Source organism: Theropithecus gelada, chromosome 11, assembly GCF_003255815.1.
Source record: "Theropithecus gelada isolate Dixy chromosome 11, Tgel_1.0, whole genome shotgun sequence".
Taxonomy (NCBI): domain Eukaryota; kingdom Metazoa; phylum Chordata; class Mammalia; order Primates; family Cercopithecidae; genus Theropithecus; species Theropithecus gelada.
Window position 1 is genome coordinate 116,557,725 of NC_037679.1, and position 17,035 is coordinate 116,574,759.

Genomic DNA, 17,035 nt, shown 5'->3' on the forward strand with positions numbered 1-17,035 from the left:
ATTAAGACTGAGTCTGTGGTTGGCCACAATCTCTGTATCACTCTTACATATGCTTTGGTCAAGTGATAACTCTACAACCCGTATACTTTGGTTGGTTTTTTAAACTTGGATATGAAACATTATGCCTTTCGCTATCCCCTGTTTAATTTCTTGTTCATGTTAAGCTAATAATCCAGCCTCTGAAGATTATTTTAAGAATTAAAACACATTAAGGAATTACTGATATCATTAGTGTGATAATGGATAAGAGGTATATAATTTGGAATTTATAGATGAAATCATACAACATCTCAAATTTGCCTTAAAATATCCCCCCTAGAAGGAAAACTGGGGTGGGCGGGAGTTAAAAAGAAAAAACAAGAACAGTAAAATGTAGACAGCTGTTAAAGGTGGGTGAGGTTCAATATACTAATCTACCTTTATGCATGCTTGAAATTTTCCATAATGAAATGTTAAAATAAAATGATCATTTTGAATCCCAACCCATTCCGAATCATCTGTCATCCAATGGCATTCTCCCCAGTACTATTCTGTTATGTATACATTTAATAAAAGAGAAAGAATCATAAAACAAACCATTAATCATTACTCCAAGACATTTCTCCCCATTTCTAACTCCATTAAAAATACTCTCTGTATATACTTATTTAACCACCTGTACATTCACCCCTGAGTATTATCATTTTTTCTCATGGTACACTAAGGTATCCCTTCCCTGACATTAGGGGGCGCTAAACTAACGACTAAGTGACTAAATATAGCTTGTGATATATACATAGATAGCTAATAATATGACTAATATGAATAGGGAAATTCAAGAATTAATTATAATGAAGTAATTAAGAATATTTAGTAGAGTAAATAGAGCCTCTCTGGAATCCCAAAATATTATAAATTAGGACTTTCTGAGAGATGTTTTAAATGTTTAAATTAGCAATATGCACTGCTAAAATACTGCATTTCTTAGCCTCCCTTGCAACTAAATGTGATACAAGCATAAATCATTACATAGAGTTTGGTAGGGAAGGTGCAAACTTGTTAAAGAAGGCTTGCTCATCTGAAAGTGTTATGTTAACTCATCAGCTCCTCCTCCTGGACTCCCCTTCACTCTAGCTCCTTCTGCCCGCCTGGAATACTCATGTGCTCACTGAAACTCCAGGTGCTAAACTGGAGCCAAAAGGACCTTGAATCATTTTAAGAGAAGCCACAGGCTATGTATAGATAATGGAGTCCGAAATGACTGCGTGGAGCAACCATACTACCCTTACACTGCCTGGTACAACATTCCTTTCATGTAAGATAAAAACATCTATTTTGCTTAAGACATTTATTTGAGTGCTATATATATATATATATATATCTCTCTCTCTCTCTCCACACAACTGTATATATATACACTGTATAAACACAGTTGTGTATATATAGTTGTGTATATATATATAACTGTACATATATACACAGTTGTATATATAGTTGCGTATATATAACTGTATAATACAACTACACATATGTATATGTATATACAACTGTATATACACAACTGTATATCTACACTGTATATATATACATACACAACTGTGTATATATATAAACTATATATACACAACTGTGTGTGTATATATCTATACAACTGAATATATATATATATATAACTGAATGCAATTAACAACTGATAAACAGGGTCTTAAAAAGGGTTTAAAAAGTACTACATAATCAATGTTAACTATAAACACAAAGTTTTAAATACATTTTTCACAGTATATACATTATTCAGGAAGACTAGTCAAAACAATAACTTACTAAATGTCTTTTTTTTTTTAAAGATGGAGTCTCACTCTGTCACCCAGGCTGGAGTGCAATGGTGTGATCTTGACTCACTGCAACCTCTGCCTCCCAGGTTCAACCGATTCTCAGGCCTCGGCCTCCCACATAGCTGGGATTACAGATGCGCACCACCACACCTGGCTAATTTTTGTATTTTAGTAGAGACGGGGTTTCACCATGTTGCCCAGGTTGGACTTGAACTCTGGATCTCAGGTGATCCACCTGCCTCGGCTTCCCAAAGTGCCGAGATTAGGCGTAAGCTATTGCACCCAGCCACTAACTTACTAAATTTTAAGGGAACTGCCTGGTAAATCCCTTATTTCAGAAAATAAATATATTATTTTTCATATTGTTAAGTAAGCTGCTTGAGTACTCATTAGCTTTAAAAAATATCAGTTTATTACCATCATCATTAAAATGAAATATCACTTTTTTGATATTTCCTAGTATCATGAAAATTACTCCGACATATGAAGCTTGCCTTCTCCCACCATTTCAATAACAATGTAATTAAAACTATTTGTTTTTAACAATTTCTAGGTTATAGTTGGGGGAAAGGCCATCAAAATAAACTATATAAACATTCCAGTGTTTTGCTTGGGTAATGAAGATAGACTCTGTAATTCTAATTCCATCTGAAATCATACAAGGAAGGTACTCTAATTATTTTTTGACTCATATATTCCACACCTTTAATAATGTAGTTTAAAATGTCACAATAGACTGAATACATGTGCAACGGGTCTTTCAAAATACATAGTGGCATTTTAGAAACAGCTAAAAGAAAAATCTGTACATAACATAAAAGAAAATGAGAAGAGAATCAAAATATTTCATGATGAAAATATCAACTAAAAATACAAACTTGTAGGACTCTCACTTCCGGATTTCAAAACTCACTACAAAGCTATAGTAATCAAAACAGTATGGTAATAGTATAAAGACAGACATATAGACCAATGGAATGGAATTGAGAGTCCAGAAATAAATCCTCACATCTATGTCCAACTGATTTTTTTTAACTCGCCTCAAACGTAAAGTCCTAAAAAATTTACTGACCTCCAGTTCAATGTTCTAGCAGATAACATGGAAGTCCAGTTTAAAAGAGGAGGAGTTTACAGAAACCAGGAATTATCTTCCTTAGAGAGATCCATCTGCTTGAAAACCTTTCGGTGAAAGCTACTGGGAGGTTAAGAATAACAGTTTCTATAACTGAGTCCTTTTGGTAAAAGACTGAGACACAGCCAAGCTACTCTGATGAGGTAGTAATTTTGAGAAATACAGTTATATTCCACAGAGATAATAAATAAAAGCTGTCACTGTCCATAAATGCTCTGAGTCTACAGATGAGGTACACCTTTCTTATACAAACTGAGATTAAGTTTGGTAACAAAATCTTTTCAAACTGCAGTTCTATTTTTTTAGCACACCTACGCCACTCAGACTAACTAAACTATACATTAACGAAAGAACAGAAGATATACCCCAAAATGCTAATATTCAAACCCACTTTCTGCCAAACACCGAATGCCTATCCAAAATGCTGAGTGATTTAAAAATATTATTCCTGGGCCGCGCACAGTGGCTCACGACCGTAATCCCAGCACTTTGGGAGGTCGAGGCGGGTGGATCACCTGAGGTCGTGAGTTTGAGAACAGCCTGACCAACATGGAGAAACCCCGTCTCTACTAAAAATACAAAATTAGCAGGATGTGGTGGCGCATGAGTGTTAATTCCAGCTACTCGAGAGGCTGAGGAAGGAGAATCGCTTGAACCCAGGAGGCAGAGGTTGCAGTGAGCCAAGATCGCACCACTGCCCTCCAGCCTGGGCAACAAGCGGGAAATTCCATCTCAAAAACAAAAACAAAACAAAAATATATATACACACACACACACACACATACACATACACAAAAGTCTCCTTTTTTTGACTAGTGCAACTCATATTAACATACAACATGCTTCATAGCCACCTCTATACTACTCTGGAAAGGATTCACATTTGAAAAAAACAGAGGCTCCAAATGGTAAGGCTGTCTGAGGTCATCTGCAAATTAGCAGGCACCAGAAATAGAATGTGTTTTCTCTTAATCCAGACCTTTAAGCTTTTCCAATAGAGGGCTGCTACGCAGTATCCCAACCACTACTGAATGTGCCTTCCAACACTAAAAGAAAGATCACGGTCCTAATATAAACCATAAGCAAAGCAGTGCCTAAACATCCTAGTGTTATTTCTTCCATCTTCAGGTATGAGTTTGGCAGTTCAAACTCATGCATGATCAAAGCGTCTTTCAAGCAACCCAATACTTTTCTTCCCTTGTTCTCTTTCACTGAAGAATGACACCTTACCCTGCAAGAGCTAAACTTTACCCAGGCTCCATAATGGTTATGAAAGAGGCCTCAGAAAAGGCACAGCAGCCACAGTGCTGCCCAATATAAGGGCTGGCATGAAATAGCAGGGGAGGAAAAACCAAACTGGTCCTCACAAGGTTCTTAAGTAGTCCAAAGAAAATTCCAAAGAAGAAAATTTCTCTTGCAGCTGAGAGGTGAAGGAAGTGGTTATCAGAGAAATGGGCAATATGTGTAGCAAATATTTACTGAGAGCCTATTACATGCTCTTCTGGGGGTTGAGGATATAGTAGTGAAGAAGAATTTAAAAAGCAAGGAAAACACTGCTGGCACAGGGAACAATAACTGACAAGGATGTTTAATTTGGGAAGGGGAGTGGGTAGAAAGGGAGAATGTAAGATGGAGGTGTGGTGATCTGGTAATAGCTTTGGAGTCAGGCCGACTTCGGTTTGAATCCTTACTCTACCACTTAGCTAGCTCTGGGTTGGAATTCCGAGTCATCTTAAAATAAAAGGTGCCAGCTGGGCGTGGTGGCTCACACCTGTAAACCCAGCGCTTTGGGGGGCCGAGGCAGGTGGATCACGAGGTCAGGGGATCGAGACCATCCTGGCTAGCACAGTGAAACCCTGTCTCTACTAAAAAACACAAAAACTTAGCCGGGCGTGGTGGTGGGTGCCTGTAGTCCCAGCTACTCGGGAGGCTGAGGCAGGAGAATGGCGTGAATCCGGAAGGCAGAGCTTGCAGTGAGCCGAGATCACACCACTGCACTCCAGCCTGGGTGACAGGGTAAGACTCCATCTCAAAAATAAATAAATAAATAAAGGTGCCTTCATGGCATTGTGAGAATTGAATGAGGTTAACACATGTAAAGCACTTCACCAGTGCCTGGGCTATAATAAGCAGTCTGTAAGTGAGAATTGTATCTCCTTTTGTATGTCACCTTGTTGATCCCAAAGCCTAGTAAAGTCCCTATAATCTCTTGGAAGATTGGGGCATGCCGACAGACCAAATCAATGCATGAAAAAATAAACAGATATAGAGAGAAAGAGGGCAGAAACTGCAGGGAGGTGGCTGGGTGCAACATAAAACAGACATTCTAACAGTAACACAATGGACTTCCTAAGAAGAGCACAAGAGGAGAACATGAGTGATAGGGACCTCTACATTCAAGTGTCTCAAGGAAGGAAGCACAAGTGGGAAGATGGGAGGAATGAAAAGAGACCTGGGTGAGGAGATGGGAGGCTCCCCTTTTGGAGAAATCCCCTCAGATCACCAGGCCATGAGCCATTTGAACATAACCACCTCCTGTCTCTGTGTGGACTACCAATCAATGGGGAAAGAAGAGTCTCTTCAACAAATGTGCCCAAACAACTGAATTTCTACATGTATGAATTTTGACATACATGAATGAAGTTGGGGCCAGGCGTAGTGGCTAACACCTGTAATCCTAGTACTTTGGGAGGCCAAGGCAGGTAGATCACTTGAGGTCAGGAGTTCGAGACCAGCCGGGCCAAAAGGGTGAAACGCCATCTCTACTAAAAATACAAAAAAATTAGCCAGGCATGATGGCACATGCCTGTAATTCCAGCTACTAGGGAGGCTGAGGCAGAAGAATCACCCGAACCTAGCAGGCGGAGGTTGCAGTGAGCCAAGATCATGCCACTACACTCCAGCCTGGGCAACAGAGTAAGACTCTGTCTTTAAAAAAAAAGGAATGAAGCTGGCCTCTTACCTCACACCATTATAAAAAGTAACTCCAAATGAATCCATGACCTATACATAAAAACTAAAACCATAAAACTCTTACAAAAACCATAGGGGTAATCTTCATGACCTTAGAGTTGACAACAGATTCTTTCATTTCACACCAAAACAAAAATAAATATATTGGACTTCATCAAAATTAAAAACTTCTGTGCATCAAAGAAAATTATCAAGAAAGTAAAAAGACAACCTACTGAATGAGTGAAAATATTTGCAAGTTATATATCTGATAATAAGTTAATATTAAGAATATATAAAGAACTTTTACAACTCAACAACAAAAATAACTCAATTAGAAAATAAAATGTGGCATACATATACGATGGGATATTATTCAGCCCTAAGAAGGAATAAAATTCTGATACATGTTACAGTGTGGATGAACCCTGAAAACATTATGCTGAGTAAAAGAAAGCAGATACAACAGGACAAGTATTATATGATTCCATTTATATGAAATATCTAGCATAAGCAAATTCAAAGAAACAGAAAGTAGATTAGAGGTTACCAGAGTCTAGGGAGAGGAGGGAATGGGAAGTTATTGGTTAGTGGGTACACAATTTCCATTTAGGGTAAAGAAAAAGTTCTAGAAATAGTGGTGATGGTAGCAAAACACTGTGAATGTAATTAATGCCACCAAACTATACACTTACAAATGATTTAAATGGCAATATTCACAATATATAGTACTACAATTTTTAAAAATTTATTTTAATCCATATATTATTCTTAAGTAATTTTTGGTATATGCTAAAATTTAGAGAAAACTACAATAATAATAATAATATAATACATTTGAGGACTTCTTTTGTTCATGTGTTATCATATACTATATTTTCTTAAATGTAATATAACATTTTTATACTCAATATTCCTAGGTAAGCAGAAAAGAAAATATTTTTATGATGTAGAAATACTACTATGCCTGAAATAAAAGGTTCTCATTATTCCTGAGGGAAAAGATTCACCTCAAAAAAATACACTAAAAAATGTTGACATTTAAAAACTTACCTCAAATTTAAACCACTCCGAGTTCCACTGAGGGTTGAGTGACTTAAGGTACACATCTGTTTTAAAGGTGGTATTACCAAATTTTACCTAAAAATGAATAAGAAATTATTCACATATAAATATCAAAAATGTGAATAAAAGTAAATGTTAATGTCAGCCAACCAATAGAAGTATTAACCATAAAGGGGACAAAAGACTATTATCCTCTGAGACAAAGGGAAGAAAGTACAGATGGATCCAGGTAAGCTTGTAGACTATACCCACAACAAGGGATTACCCACTGTTCTGCTTGACCAGCTCCACACATCACAAAGAACTAACTTCCCCCATTTCTAAAGAGCACGTACAGAGCAATAAAAGATCAACAACCCAGTAGAAAAAATAGGCAAAGGATATGATCAGACAAGTCACAGAAATGGAAATACAGCTGTCTTTAACCACATCAAAAGATGATCAACCTCATTCACACTAAGAGAAATACAAACTAAAATATTTTTACTTATCAGGCTGGCAAAGATCAAAAGGTTTGAACACAGAATTCGTGAGGTACTGTCATACTTTGCTGGTAGGAGTGTAGAAAAATCTCTACAGAGAACAACTTGACAACATATACCAAAATTTTAAATGCCTTAAATCCCTTTTAAGCTAGCAATTCTATTTCTTAGAATTTATCCCACAGAGGTACACAATGGCATATATCAGCAGCATTAGTGTAGCAAAAGCTTGGAAACAAGCTAAATATCTAATAATATGGAACTAACTAAATTTATGGTAAAGCAACACAATGTAGCACTAAATAGAATAAAGCAGTTCTCCATGCACTGATAAGGAATAACTTCCAAGATATACCTTTCTACTGCAGATATATGGCATTCTTCAGCAAAAAAAAAAAAAAAGGACAGAATTTATATAAGTATATGTCTATATATGTGCACATTATTTCTAGAAGTATATACAAGAAATAGTAACAGTGGTCACTAGAAAGAGCAGAGGAAAGGCTGGGAGGGAGAAGCTGACTCATTTTGTACCTTTTGAATTTTGAACCATGCATGATACTACCTATTTTAAATGCATTATTTTAAAATTCAAAAACATCAAAAATTAATATTCAAATGGCAATAACTTTATGTTCATTCAAATTGCAGAATCCTAGATTTGCTTCCAGGAATTTTAACCTACAGAAGTACTTTCACATAAGCCCCACCCCCACCAAAAATATAGTCATTCAGCAGGAAAGTGACTGAATAAATCATGTGCCCCTATAAAGAATGGAGTCGATTACACATACTGTCATGAGAAGATATTAATTACACAATAACTGAAAAAACAAGTAGCAGAATATATAAAGTAGGATTATATTTGTTTCTAAAAATGCAATATAGATATACAAGTATTTTTTTAAGGGGATGAAGAAAATATTAACATAAACCAAAGAACTGACAGCAATTATCTCTGTAGAAGGGACTGATCGGGTGTAGGGAATAGAGTACAGTGTTGTAAGAAGAAAGTAAGGGGTTTTCAAGTTACATTTGAGCGTTTGAATCTTTTTTAATGGGGAGCATTCAAGTATTACTTGCATAATTTTTAAAATCACAACAATAAAGAAATGAAACTTAATAAGGAAAAACTTAGGGAGAATAGAGGTTCTTGCTTAATTACTAATTTAATTTTCATTCCATTTCAATATTCAAGGCATGATGGAAATACTGTCTAATTTATCTAAAGTTGCTTTATATGAAGTAAAATACTGTTAGGATTTATAAAAACATTCAAAATCATTCAAAAGCCAAATATACTTAAGGGTTTTGGCTCAACTGCCAAAAGTAGCACATGATTTTTTAAGTGACAAATTTAAAGCACTCTACAGTTTTGTCCCACTATAACAGTTTTGCTATACTGTGCCTTTTTGTTGTTGTGCAACTGTTCATTCTAAATAAAGATCTGATAGTCCACAAACTGCATTAAACAAACAAAAAAGACTTTAGAAAAAAGGAAAAGGCATCAGCCAGGCAGGGTGGTACGTGCCTGCAGTCCCAGCTACTCAGGAAGCTAAAGCAAGAGGACTGCTTGAAGTCAGGAGTTCAAGGCGGCTGCATTCAGGCCTGAGTGACAGAGCAAGACCCAGTCTCTCAAACAAGTAAATAAAGGACAAGAAACAAAAAGAAAAAGGCTGGAGTGTGTATTTTGCCAACATTGGATGATTTCCACTCTAGCACAGGAGAATCTCGGTTCACTTAAGTCTTATTTAATTAAAAGGACATTTTATTACTCAGCAATTAAATGAATGCCTTATAACTTTGTTAAAGAACATCAGGGATTTTAATGGAGATCTTCCCCAGTAAAGTAAAGCATTCTCTTTACCTACTCATTAGCTAAATTACCTCGAGGAAGTTATTAATCTTATTTAAATTGGCTTCTTCCTCTGAAAAGTGGGATTGTTAAGTGAGCATTACATGATATAACGCATGTAGAGACCTAGCAAAATGTATGTACGTAGGAAATATTCATTAAATATTTATTTTCCTCTCCCTGTTCCCTCAAAGGTTCCTAGAAAAACACAAGACGACAATGCAGTTTAGCCAAACAATTGGTAACACACATTAATATTGAGATATATTTCCATTAATACTTCCCTTATTCAGAACCCCATCTTACTCTAGAGATTCCTGCAAGACTAATCATCTTTAAGTATTACTTGGTCTTCGCTGGGTTCCTACACTCCTGACATCATATATAGTGGAAATTCTCTCAATCAATGCAACCAGGACCAATACTTGATCAGTTAATCAAATAACTTGGTTAAATTAGATGATCACTAAAAATAATACAAACTGTAAACATTTTAAGATAAAACATATAAACAAACATTCATTCCTGTCTTTTAATTCAAGGCTAAGACTTCTTATTTGCGTAAAAGTCAACTGTTTAGTCATCTTTTTTGCATAAGCCACATTCATCTCTGATTTCCAGTTTGGGATGCTTTAAAAAGCATGAACAAAGAATACTCTATTTTTTACAATCTTTTCTCCACCTAATTCAAGACTAATTTTTAGTGACCATTTTCATGTCTTTACATTCACTAATCCTCTATTTTTTACAATCTTTTCTCCACCTAATTCAAGAGCAATTTTTAGTGACCATTTCCATGTCTTTACATTCACTGATTTATATAAGCTTTAAATAAAATATAGTAACAAATACAGTTGACATAAGCAGATTTGGGAATAAACACAACTGCCTCTTGGTAAAGTATATCAGCCAACGGATGGGAAACTCCAGGCACACTAGGGTAGTCTTACCCAGAGGAGTATTTATGAACACTCTTTACGGAAGGAATGCAGAGCACTGAGGATTGCAATGAGTCAGTTAATGGAAGTTGTTAAGAGAGCTTCAACTGTACAGACTTCTCCTCCTAATTTTTGGACTATTCAATAATCTGTATCCCCCTTTCCTAGCCAGATTTATTTCCCACTTCTGTTCAACAAGAATCCTCCTTCCGATTACATATGAATGAAATTCATTCAACTGAAATACATTCAATTACATCGATACATACCCTATTTCTTCTTTTGCTTTTATCAAGTTTGTGCTAGTCACCTGAAAATTTTTTCTTCCTTTTTCTCTCTGCCTTTGGAAATTTTACCATCCTCCAGGCCCAGGATAAAGGTTTCTCATGACTAGCCCACACTTCATTATCTCCCTCTTCTATGAACGTAGTCTATATCAAGCATTTTTCCCTTTATCATATTGTAATCCTTCATTATCCCCCTTTTCCTGCATTAATTTTTCCCCTTTCTACGGGATTATTCCTATTAGCACACAAATAGTTTCTGTATCTTTTCATTTATTTTTTAAGTACTAAAACTACTTCTTAAATACCACACTATTTTTCCTCCCCCCTTCATAGCCATACACCTTGAAACAGTTGCCTATTTATGCTCTTTCTACTTCCTCACTTCCCATGTACTTTAATTCTCTTTAAATCACTACAGGATGGGATTCCATCCTCATCATGCCTCTTGTCACACCCCCATGTTGTCCAATCCAATAATTTTTCTGTCTTCTTACTTGACCCCAGTAACATCTGACAGTTGAGCTTCCTCTTTAAAGAAACTTCCTCTTTTGCCTTCTAAGACATTATGTTCCCCATTTTTCTCCCACCCACTGGCTCACAATCTCAGTTTCCTTCCCCTAGTCCTCCTCCTCTAATAAACCTCTTAATAACAAGTTTTTTCAAGGATTCATCCTGTTTCTCTCCCTTCCCCTAAGTCACGGGTTTGCAAAAAAGACAGAACCAACTCCTAAAGAAGCTTTAGAAATTTCTAGCAGTGTTTTTGTGGAAAACAGTAATTGCATTAAGTGAAGAAGGGCCAGAAATGCTAGGTATTCTTCAATGCAAGTGAGTTCCCAACAATGAAGACTTTTACCATGTCATGATTTTCAAATGTCCCACTAGACAATCACATGGGTAAGAAACCTACCTAGAAGGCCGGGTGCGGTGGGCCATGCCTGTAATCCCCGCACTTTGGGAGGCCAAGACGGGTAGATCACCTGAGGTCAGGTGTTCAAGACCAGTCTGTCCAACATGGTGAAACCCTGCCTCTACAAAAATACAAAAAATTAGCCAGGCATGGTGGTGTACCGGTAGTCCTAGCTACTCAGGAGGCTGAGGCAGGAAGATCGCTTGAACCTGGGAGGCGGAGGTTACAGTGAGCTGAGACAGCGCCATTGCATTCCGACCTGGGCAACAAGAGCAAAGCTCTGTCTCAAAAAAAAAAAAAAAAAGAGAAAAAAAAGAAACCTACCTAGAACCTCAGTTTTACAGATAAAAGTATTACAATCGGGTTTCAGTGTACATAATTGTCAAGAACTACAACCATCATGTAAATCAAGAGGCAACCCTGCTTTTTCCCACGAGTTGACTATTTTGAAAAATCAGATAACCAATGGCAATGATGAGATGCCAAAACTACACAACTGTCTCGCTCTGTTTGAGAAGCAGTTATATTCACGTGATTTTCACATAGGTGCTGCACTGCCTATTCCGTGTCCCAGCTTTATTTTCTCCATATGGGGCACTTCTCAACATCCAGCATACTATATCTTTTATTTACTTACCTTATTTGTGAACTCTCTCCTCCCACTAAAATGTAAGTTCCATGACTCAAGTTTTTATAATTTATTGCTATAGACCCAGTATCCAGTACAGTGTCTAATACATACAAAGGTCAAATAAATATTCATTGATCCAGTATACTATATCTTTTACTTAATTACCTTATTTATGAACTCTCTTCTCCCACTAAAATGTAAGTTCCATGACTGAAGTTCTTTTAAATTTACTGCCATAGCCCCAGCATCCAGTAGTGTCTAATACATACAAAGGCTGAATAAATATTCATTGATTCATCTGATTACCTCATGTTTTCTATTATGGTCATGAAAAAGTACTTCCATATTAACATAGTAACAACAGGCCGGGCACGGTGGCTCACACTTGTAATCCCAGCACTTTGGGAGACCCAGGCAGGTGGATCATCTGAGGTCAGGAGTTTGAAACCAGCCTGGCCAACATGGCAAAACCCCATCTCTACTAAAAAATACAAAAATTAGCAGGGCGTGGTGGCGAGCGCCTGTAATCCCAGCTACTCTGGAGGCTGAGACAGGAGAATCACTTGAACCCAGGAGATGGAGGTTGCAGTGAGCCAAGATCACACCACTGCACTCCAGTCTGGGTGAAAGAGCAAGACTGTCTCAAAAAAATAATAATGATAACAACAACAACAACTTCTATTTCTCTGTCATAGTTAGACCATGGTACTGGTTTGTTTTTAATTGTAAGAATACACAGGATATATTAACTAAAAAATATCATGCCAGGATAGAAAGGGTAAAATACCGGCTATCTAAAGGGAGTCCTGGGTCTCATAGGACTTGAGAAACACTGGCTCGTGTCCTCATTTTTACTCAGACCTTTTTTTTTTTGAATGCCACAGTCATAAGTCACTTCCTTAACATCTCCAATTAAAGGCCCTACAGACATCACAAACCTAACATGCTGAAATGGAAAATGATCCACCTCAATCTTTACCATCTCCATGGAGTTTCAGAAAACCCAATACTTCAGAAAGCTAGGAGTGATCTTTTAATCTATCTTCAAAATACACGTGGAATTCATCCACTTGTCTGCATTATCAAATCCATCACCTTGGCCCATATCACCTGTTATTTGAACTATTACAGAAACTCCTAACTGCCTGATTTCTACTCTTTCCCCTTTAATCCATTCTCCATATAACAGTAGTGCTCATCTTAACAAGGGCTTTTCAATGAATTTAGGGTAAAATTCAAACTGTTAATCATGGCCTTAGTCCTTGCAAGACTGGCTCTTTGATTAACTCTCCAACTTTATCTTATACTACTCTTCCCTTCACTGACTATGTGCCAGCCACAGGCATCTTCCTTCACTTCCTAAAACACACCAAATCTCGACATGAGATATCTGGGTTACCTTCTGTCCACCCACTCCCCTACACACACAAATATGCTCTCTCAGCGGCAGGCTCCTTCTCATCCAGCAGATCCTGGGTTTGACAAACACTTTTCTCAGGGGCCTCCCCTGATAACTCAACCTAAAGTAGGTGTTCCCTGTTGTTCTCTTTCTATTGTTCCCTTTCATGGCACCCATCCCAATTTGTAACTATATATTTAATAATTTATTTACCTTTTTATTTAAATAATTTTAAATAAATTTAAAATTTATTTACCTTATTTACCTTTAAATTTATCTGTCTCTCTTACTAAAATATAAGCTGCATTAAGAGCAGGAACCAAGTCTGTCTTACTCACCATGTTTATCCATTGGCTAGACCAGTGACTAGCCCAGAGCCTGGCAAACAGCCGACACTCAATTTGTTCAAAGAAGGAAGTAGTAAGTAACCTGTGAATCAGCCCCTTCATCACCAGCAAAATCCACGTAACTATCAAGGCCTGACAATTTTAACCTAAGAAATGTCCCACAAATCTTCCTGTTCAAATCCATTCCTATGCACATTCCCACATATTACCTGGATAATTTTACCACCTTCTTAACTGATCTCCCTGCCTCACTTCCCATCTGTCTAGTCCATCAATAGCATCCCCATTCAGGCCATCCTATAAAGAAACAAACTAATACAAACATGATCTTATTTTATTTCTGCTTTAAAAACTCCCCTGGCCAGGTGTGGTGGCTCAGGTCCATAATCCCAGCACTTGGGGAGGCTGAAGCGGGAGAGGCAGGAGGATGGCTTGAGGCCGGGAGTTGGAGGCTGCAGTGAGCTGCATTCCAGCCTGGGCAACAGAATAAAACTTGTCTTTAAAAAAGAAAGAAAGGAAAAAAAAAAAAGCTTCCTTGTCTCTCCTTATAAATACTACAGAAAAGGAGGTTTTTATAGAAAATAGGGCTTTCCAGCCTCATCCTTAACAAGCTCCACTACCCACATATCTCATACCCTTTCCTCCAGACACATACCAAACTAAGGCAGTTTCCTGAACTTACTATATATCCCATCCTATGCCTGCCTTTGATGTTCCCTTTGCCCGGTAAAATCCTGGGTGTCCTTCAAGGCCCATTTCAAATGTCACTTTCACAGCAAGCCTTTCTCAACCTTCAGAGACAATTGTTTCCATATTCTAATACAATACTCATCACTTTGTCTGGTGAGGCTGTATTAGCAGAGCGGTTAAGAGAACAAACTGTCAGGCTATGGAGGTTTGCAAGCTATGTAACCTTAAGCAAATTATTTACCCTTCCTGGGCCTCAGTTACCTCAACCGTAACATGGGACAATAACAATACTCCTATAGTAGGACTGTTGTGAAAACTAAGAATTTAAAAGTACTTAGCACAGATCAGGCAATTATTACATTCAACATGTTACCTATTAATTATTAAATAGGCTGTGTGGGTCGATGTCTGAACTACCGGAAAGCAAACACTATGCTTCAGTTATTTGTGGATTCCTATTACCTAACATCTGGCACAACAGCACTCAAAAACTTTCTCCAATGAAGTGATTAAGAATCACCATGACAATGAGGAGGGGCAGTGAACTGCAATTATTAGGTTAGAGAACACTTAGGAAACATCAGGAATATTGAGATGAAATCGGGCTATATATTATGATATATCTATCCATCAACTCTAAGCACTAATAGCCCAAATGATTACTGCTCTAATGCTCTGGCTCATCACGCCAATTTTTATTACAATCTTCACTTGGCTTCTTTCAGACTCTGGGTTATTACCTTCCCGGCCCTAGGCCTTTACTAATTTGCATGACTTTTAAACTAATCATTAGACTTAAAAAGCAATTTTGCAATTTAAGTCCATGGCAATTAATTGACTCCCTACCTCAAGGCGCTAAATTACTCTGAAACACCTCATCAGACCTACCAGTCTGTGCAAGAGCAGGAAGTGTTACAGTTGTGTTTTAGAACGTGCATGGCAGATTCACAAAATGTTAGGCATGTGGGACGCACTGTGGGACTCCAAGTGTCCATAAAGGGACTCATGCACCTTCTTAAACATGATGTCCACCACTCTGGCCATCCCTTCCAAGGGTGTGTGTGTGTGTGTGTGTGTGTGTGTGTGTGTTTCAGTGGCTGTGGGGTCACACTTTGAGATCTCCTGAGTGGCAGGTGGCCTGTTAATGAGTCCTGACATCAGAGTCAGCCCGGCATTCGTGTGTGTGTGTGTGTGTGTGTGTGTGTGTGTGTGTCGGTGGCTGCGCGGCCACGCCTTGGGATCTCCTGAGTGGCAGGTGGCCTGTTAATGAGTCCTGACATCAGGGTCACCCCCGCATGCAGAACAGTACAAGCCTCCCCGCGCAGCGGACTGTGCCGCAGACGCCTGCAAGCCGTGCACCCATCGCACGCACTGAAGTCTCGGCGGTCATCCCTCGTGGGACAGCTGGACAATCACAGCCGACGGGAGGGCAGTCGAGGGGGGAATAGGCTGAGGGGCTGGGGGCGAGGTGGGTAGATCCTTCACAGGGCTTGGCGCTCCCTGTGTTTTGAGGGGCAGGACCCCGCACCAACCTCCACGAAGGCATCAGTCAGGTCACTTGCACGGTCCATCACTGGCAAATGGCGCCCAGCCACGATTTTCACCTTCAGCTTCCCAGGCATGGTCTCGGTTTCGGCCTCTTCTTGGGCTCCTGCAGAAACAAACAAACGAGTCTGCGCCGAGCGCTAGGCCGGCGGGAGAGGGGCGGAGGCGCGCGGGGTAACTGACAGCGAAAGGGCGCGCGGGGGCGCGCGCGGGCGCCCGGCAGTCGCGCCGCAGGTCGCCACTCACTCAGGCAGGAGGAAGGGTGATGTCCCACGCGGGTGCTGAGACCTCATTCCGGAGAGGCGGCCGGAGGAAGGGCTTTGATGGGTTCTTCTGCCCCGGCCCCACAGGGCTGGGACGAGAAGCAAAACCCAGTCAGCATCCCATTGAGCCTCTGCCGCCGCTGCTTGTTTCTCTTCCCCCGCCCTCAAAAATGGCGGCTCTCAGGGCACTGAAGAAAGCATCGATCGTTCGGCGCTCTGCCCACTTGGCGGGGCGAAACTAAACTCGCCGAGGAAAGATAAGGGGCGGGGCTAACTTTGAGAAAGCTGGAGGGCAGGGAAATGGGCCGAGTCCTGCATCATCCACCGAGTCGAGGCTGTGCATAGGTGCGGCGCTGCTTCCCTGGAGGGAAACGCTCCATCTTGCGGGCTGAAGCGCGAGTGCGGTTCTGTGACTTAGCTTCCGGCCGCGGCCTTCCCAGCTGCTAACGCCGCTTTTCGGATGGGCTGTGACAGATGGAGTAGCAGCGAAGACTGCTAGAAGAGCGTTTTCAGTCGGCGTTTAGTGACCCCTTTAGTGATTCGTAAAACCAAATTAGCTGGTTTCTACTTGGAAAGGGTACAGTTGCGTGTGGTGGTTTCAGTTTTCTATGAAATAGAGTTAGATGGCGGGGCGCAGTGGCTCACGTCTGTAATCCCAGCACTTTGGGTTGCGAGGAGGGCGGATCACCTGAGGTCGGGAGTTCCAGACCAGCCTGGACAACATGGCGAAA

The 17,035-nt window shown here is 39.4% G+C and overlaps 1 protein-coding gene across 6 annotated transcripts in view; it reads right to left on the reverse strand.

Moving 5' to 3' along the window:
• Nucleotides 1–16,755, reverse strand: part of C2CD5 (C2 calcium dependent domain containing 5) — a 95,191-nt gene extending 78,436 nt beyond the window's left edge. For 4 of the 6 annotated variants that reach the window (XM_025402746.1, XM_025402748.1, XM_025402745.1 and 1 more), the window contains exons 1-3: nt 16,288–16,514; nt 16,029–16,147; nt 6,949–7,035 (exon numbers count right to left, since the gene is read on the reverse strand). In XM_025402746.1, the coding sequence (XP_025258531.1) occupies nt 6,949–7,035; nt 16,029–16,118 (177 nt within the window). In that variant the 5' untranslated portion in view covers nt 16,119–16,147; nt 16,288–16,514. Of the gene's footprint in view, nt 1–6,948; nt 7,036–16,028 lie in introns of all 6 variants that reach the window. The other 2 variants (XM_025402744.1, XM_025402747.1) reach the window with 2 other exon arrangements.
• Between the last annotated feature and the right edge of the window lie 280 nt (nt 16,756–17,035).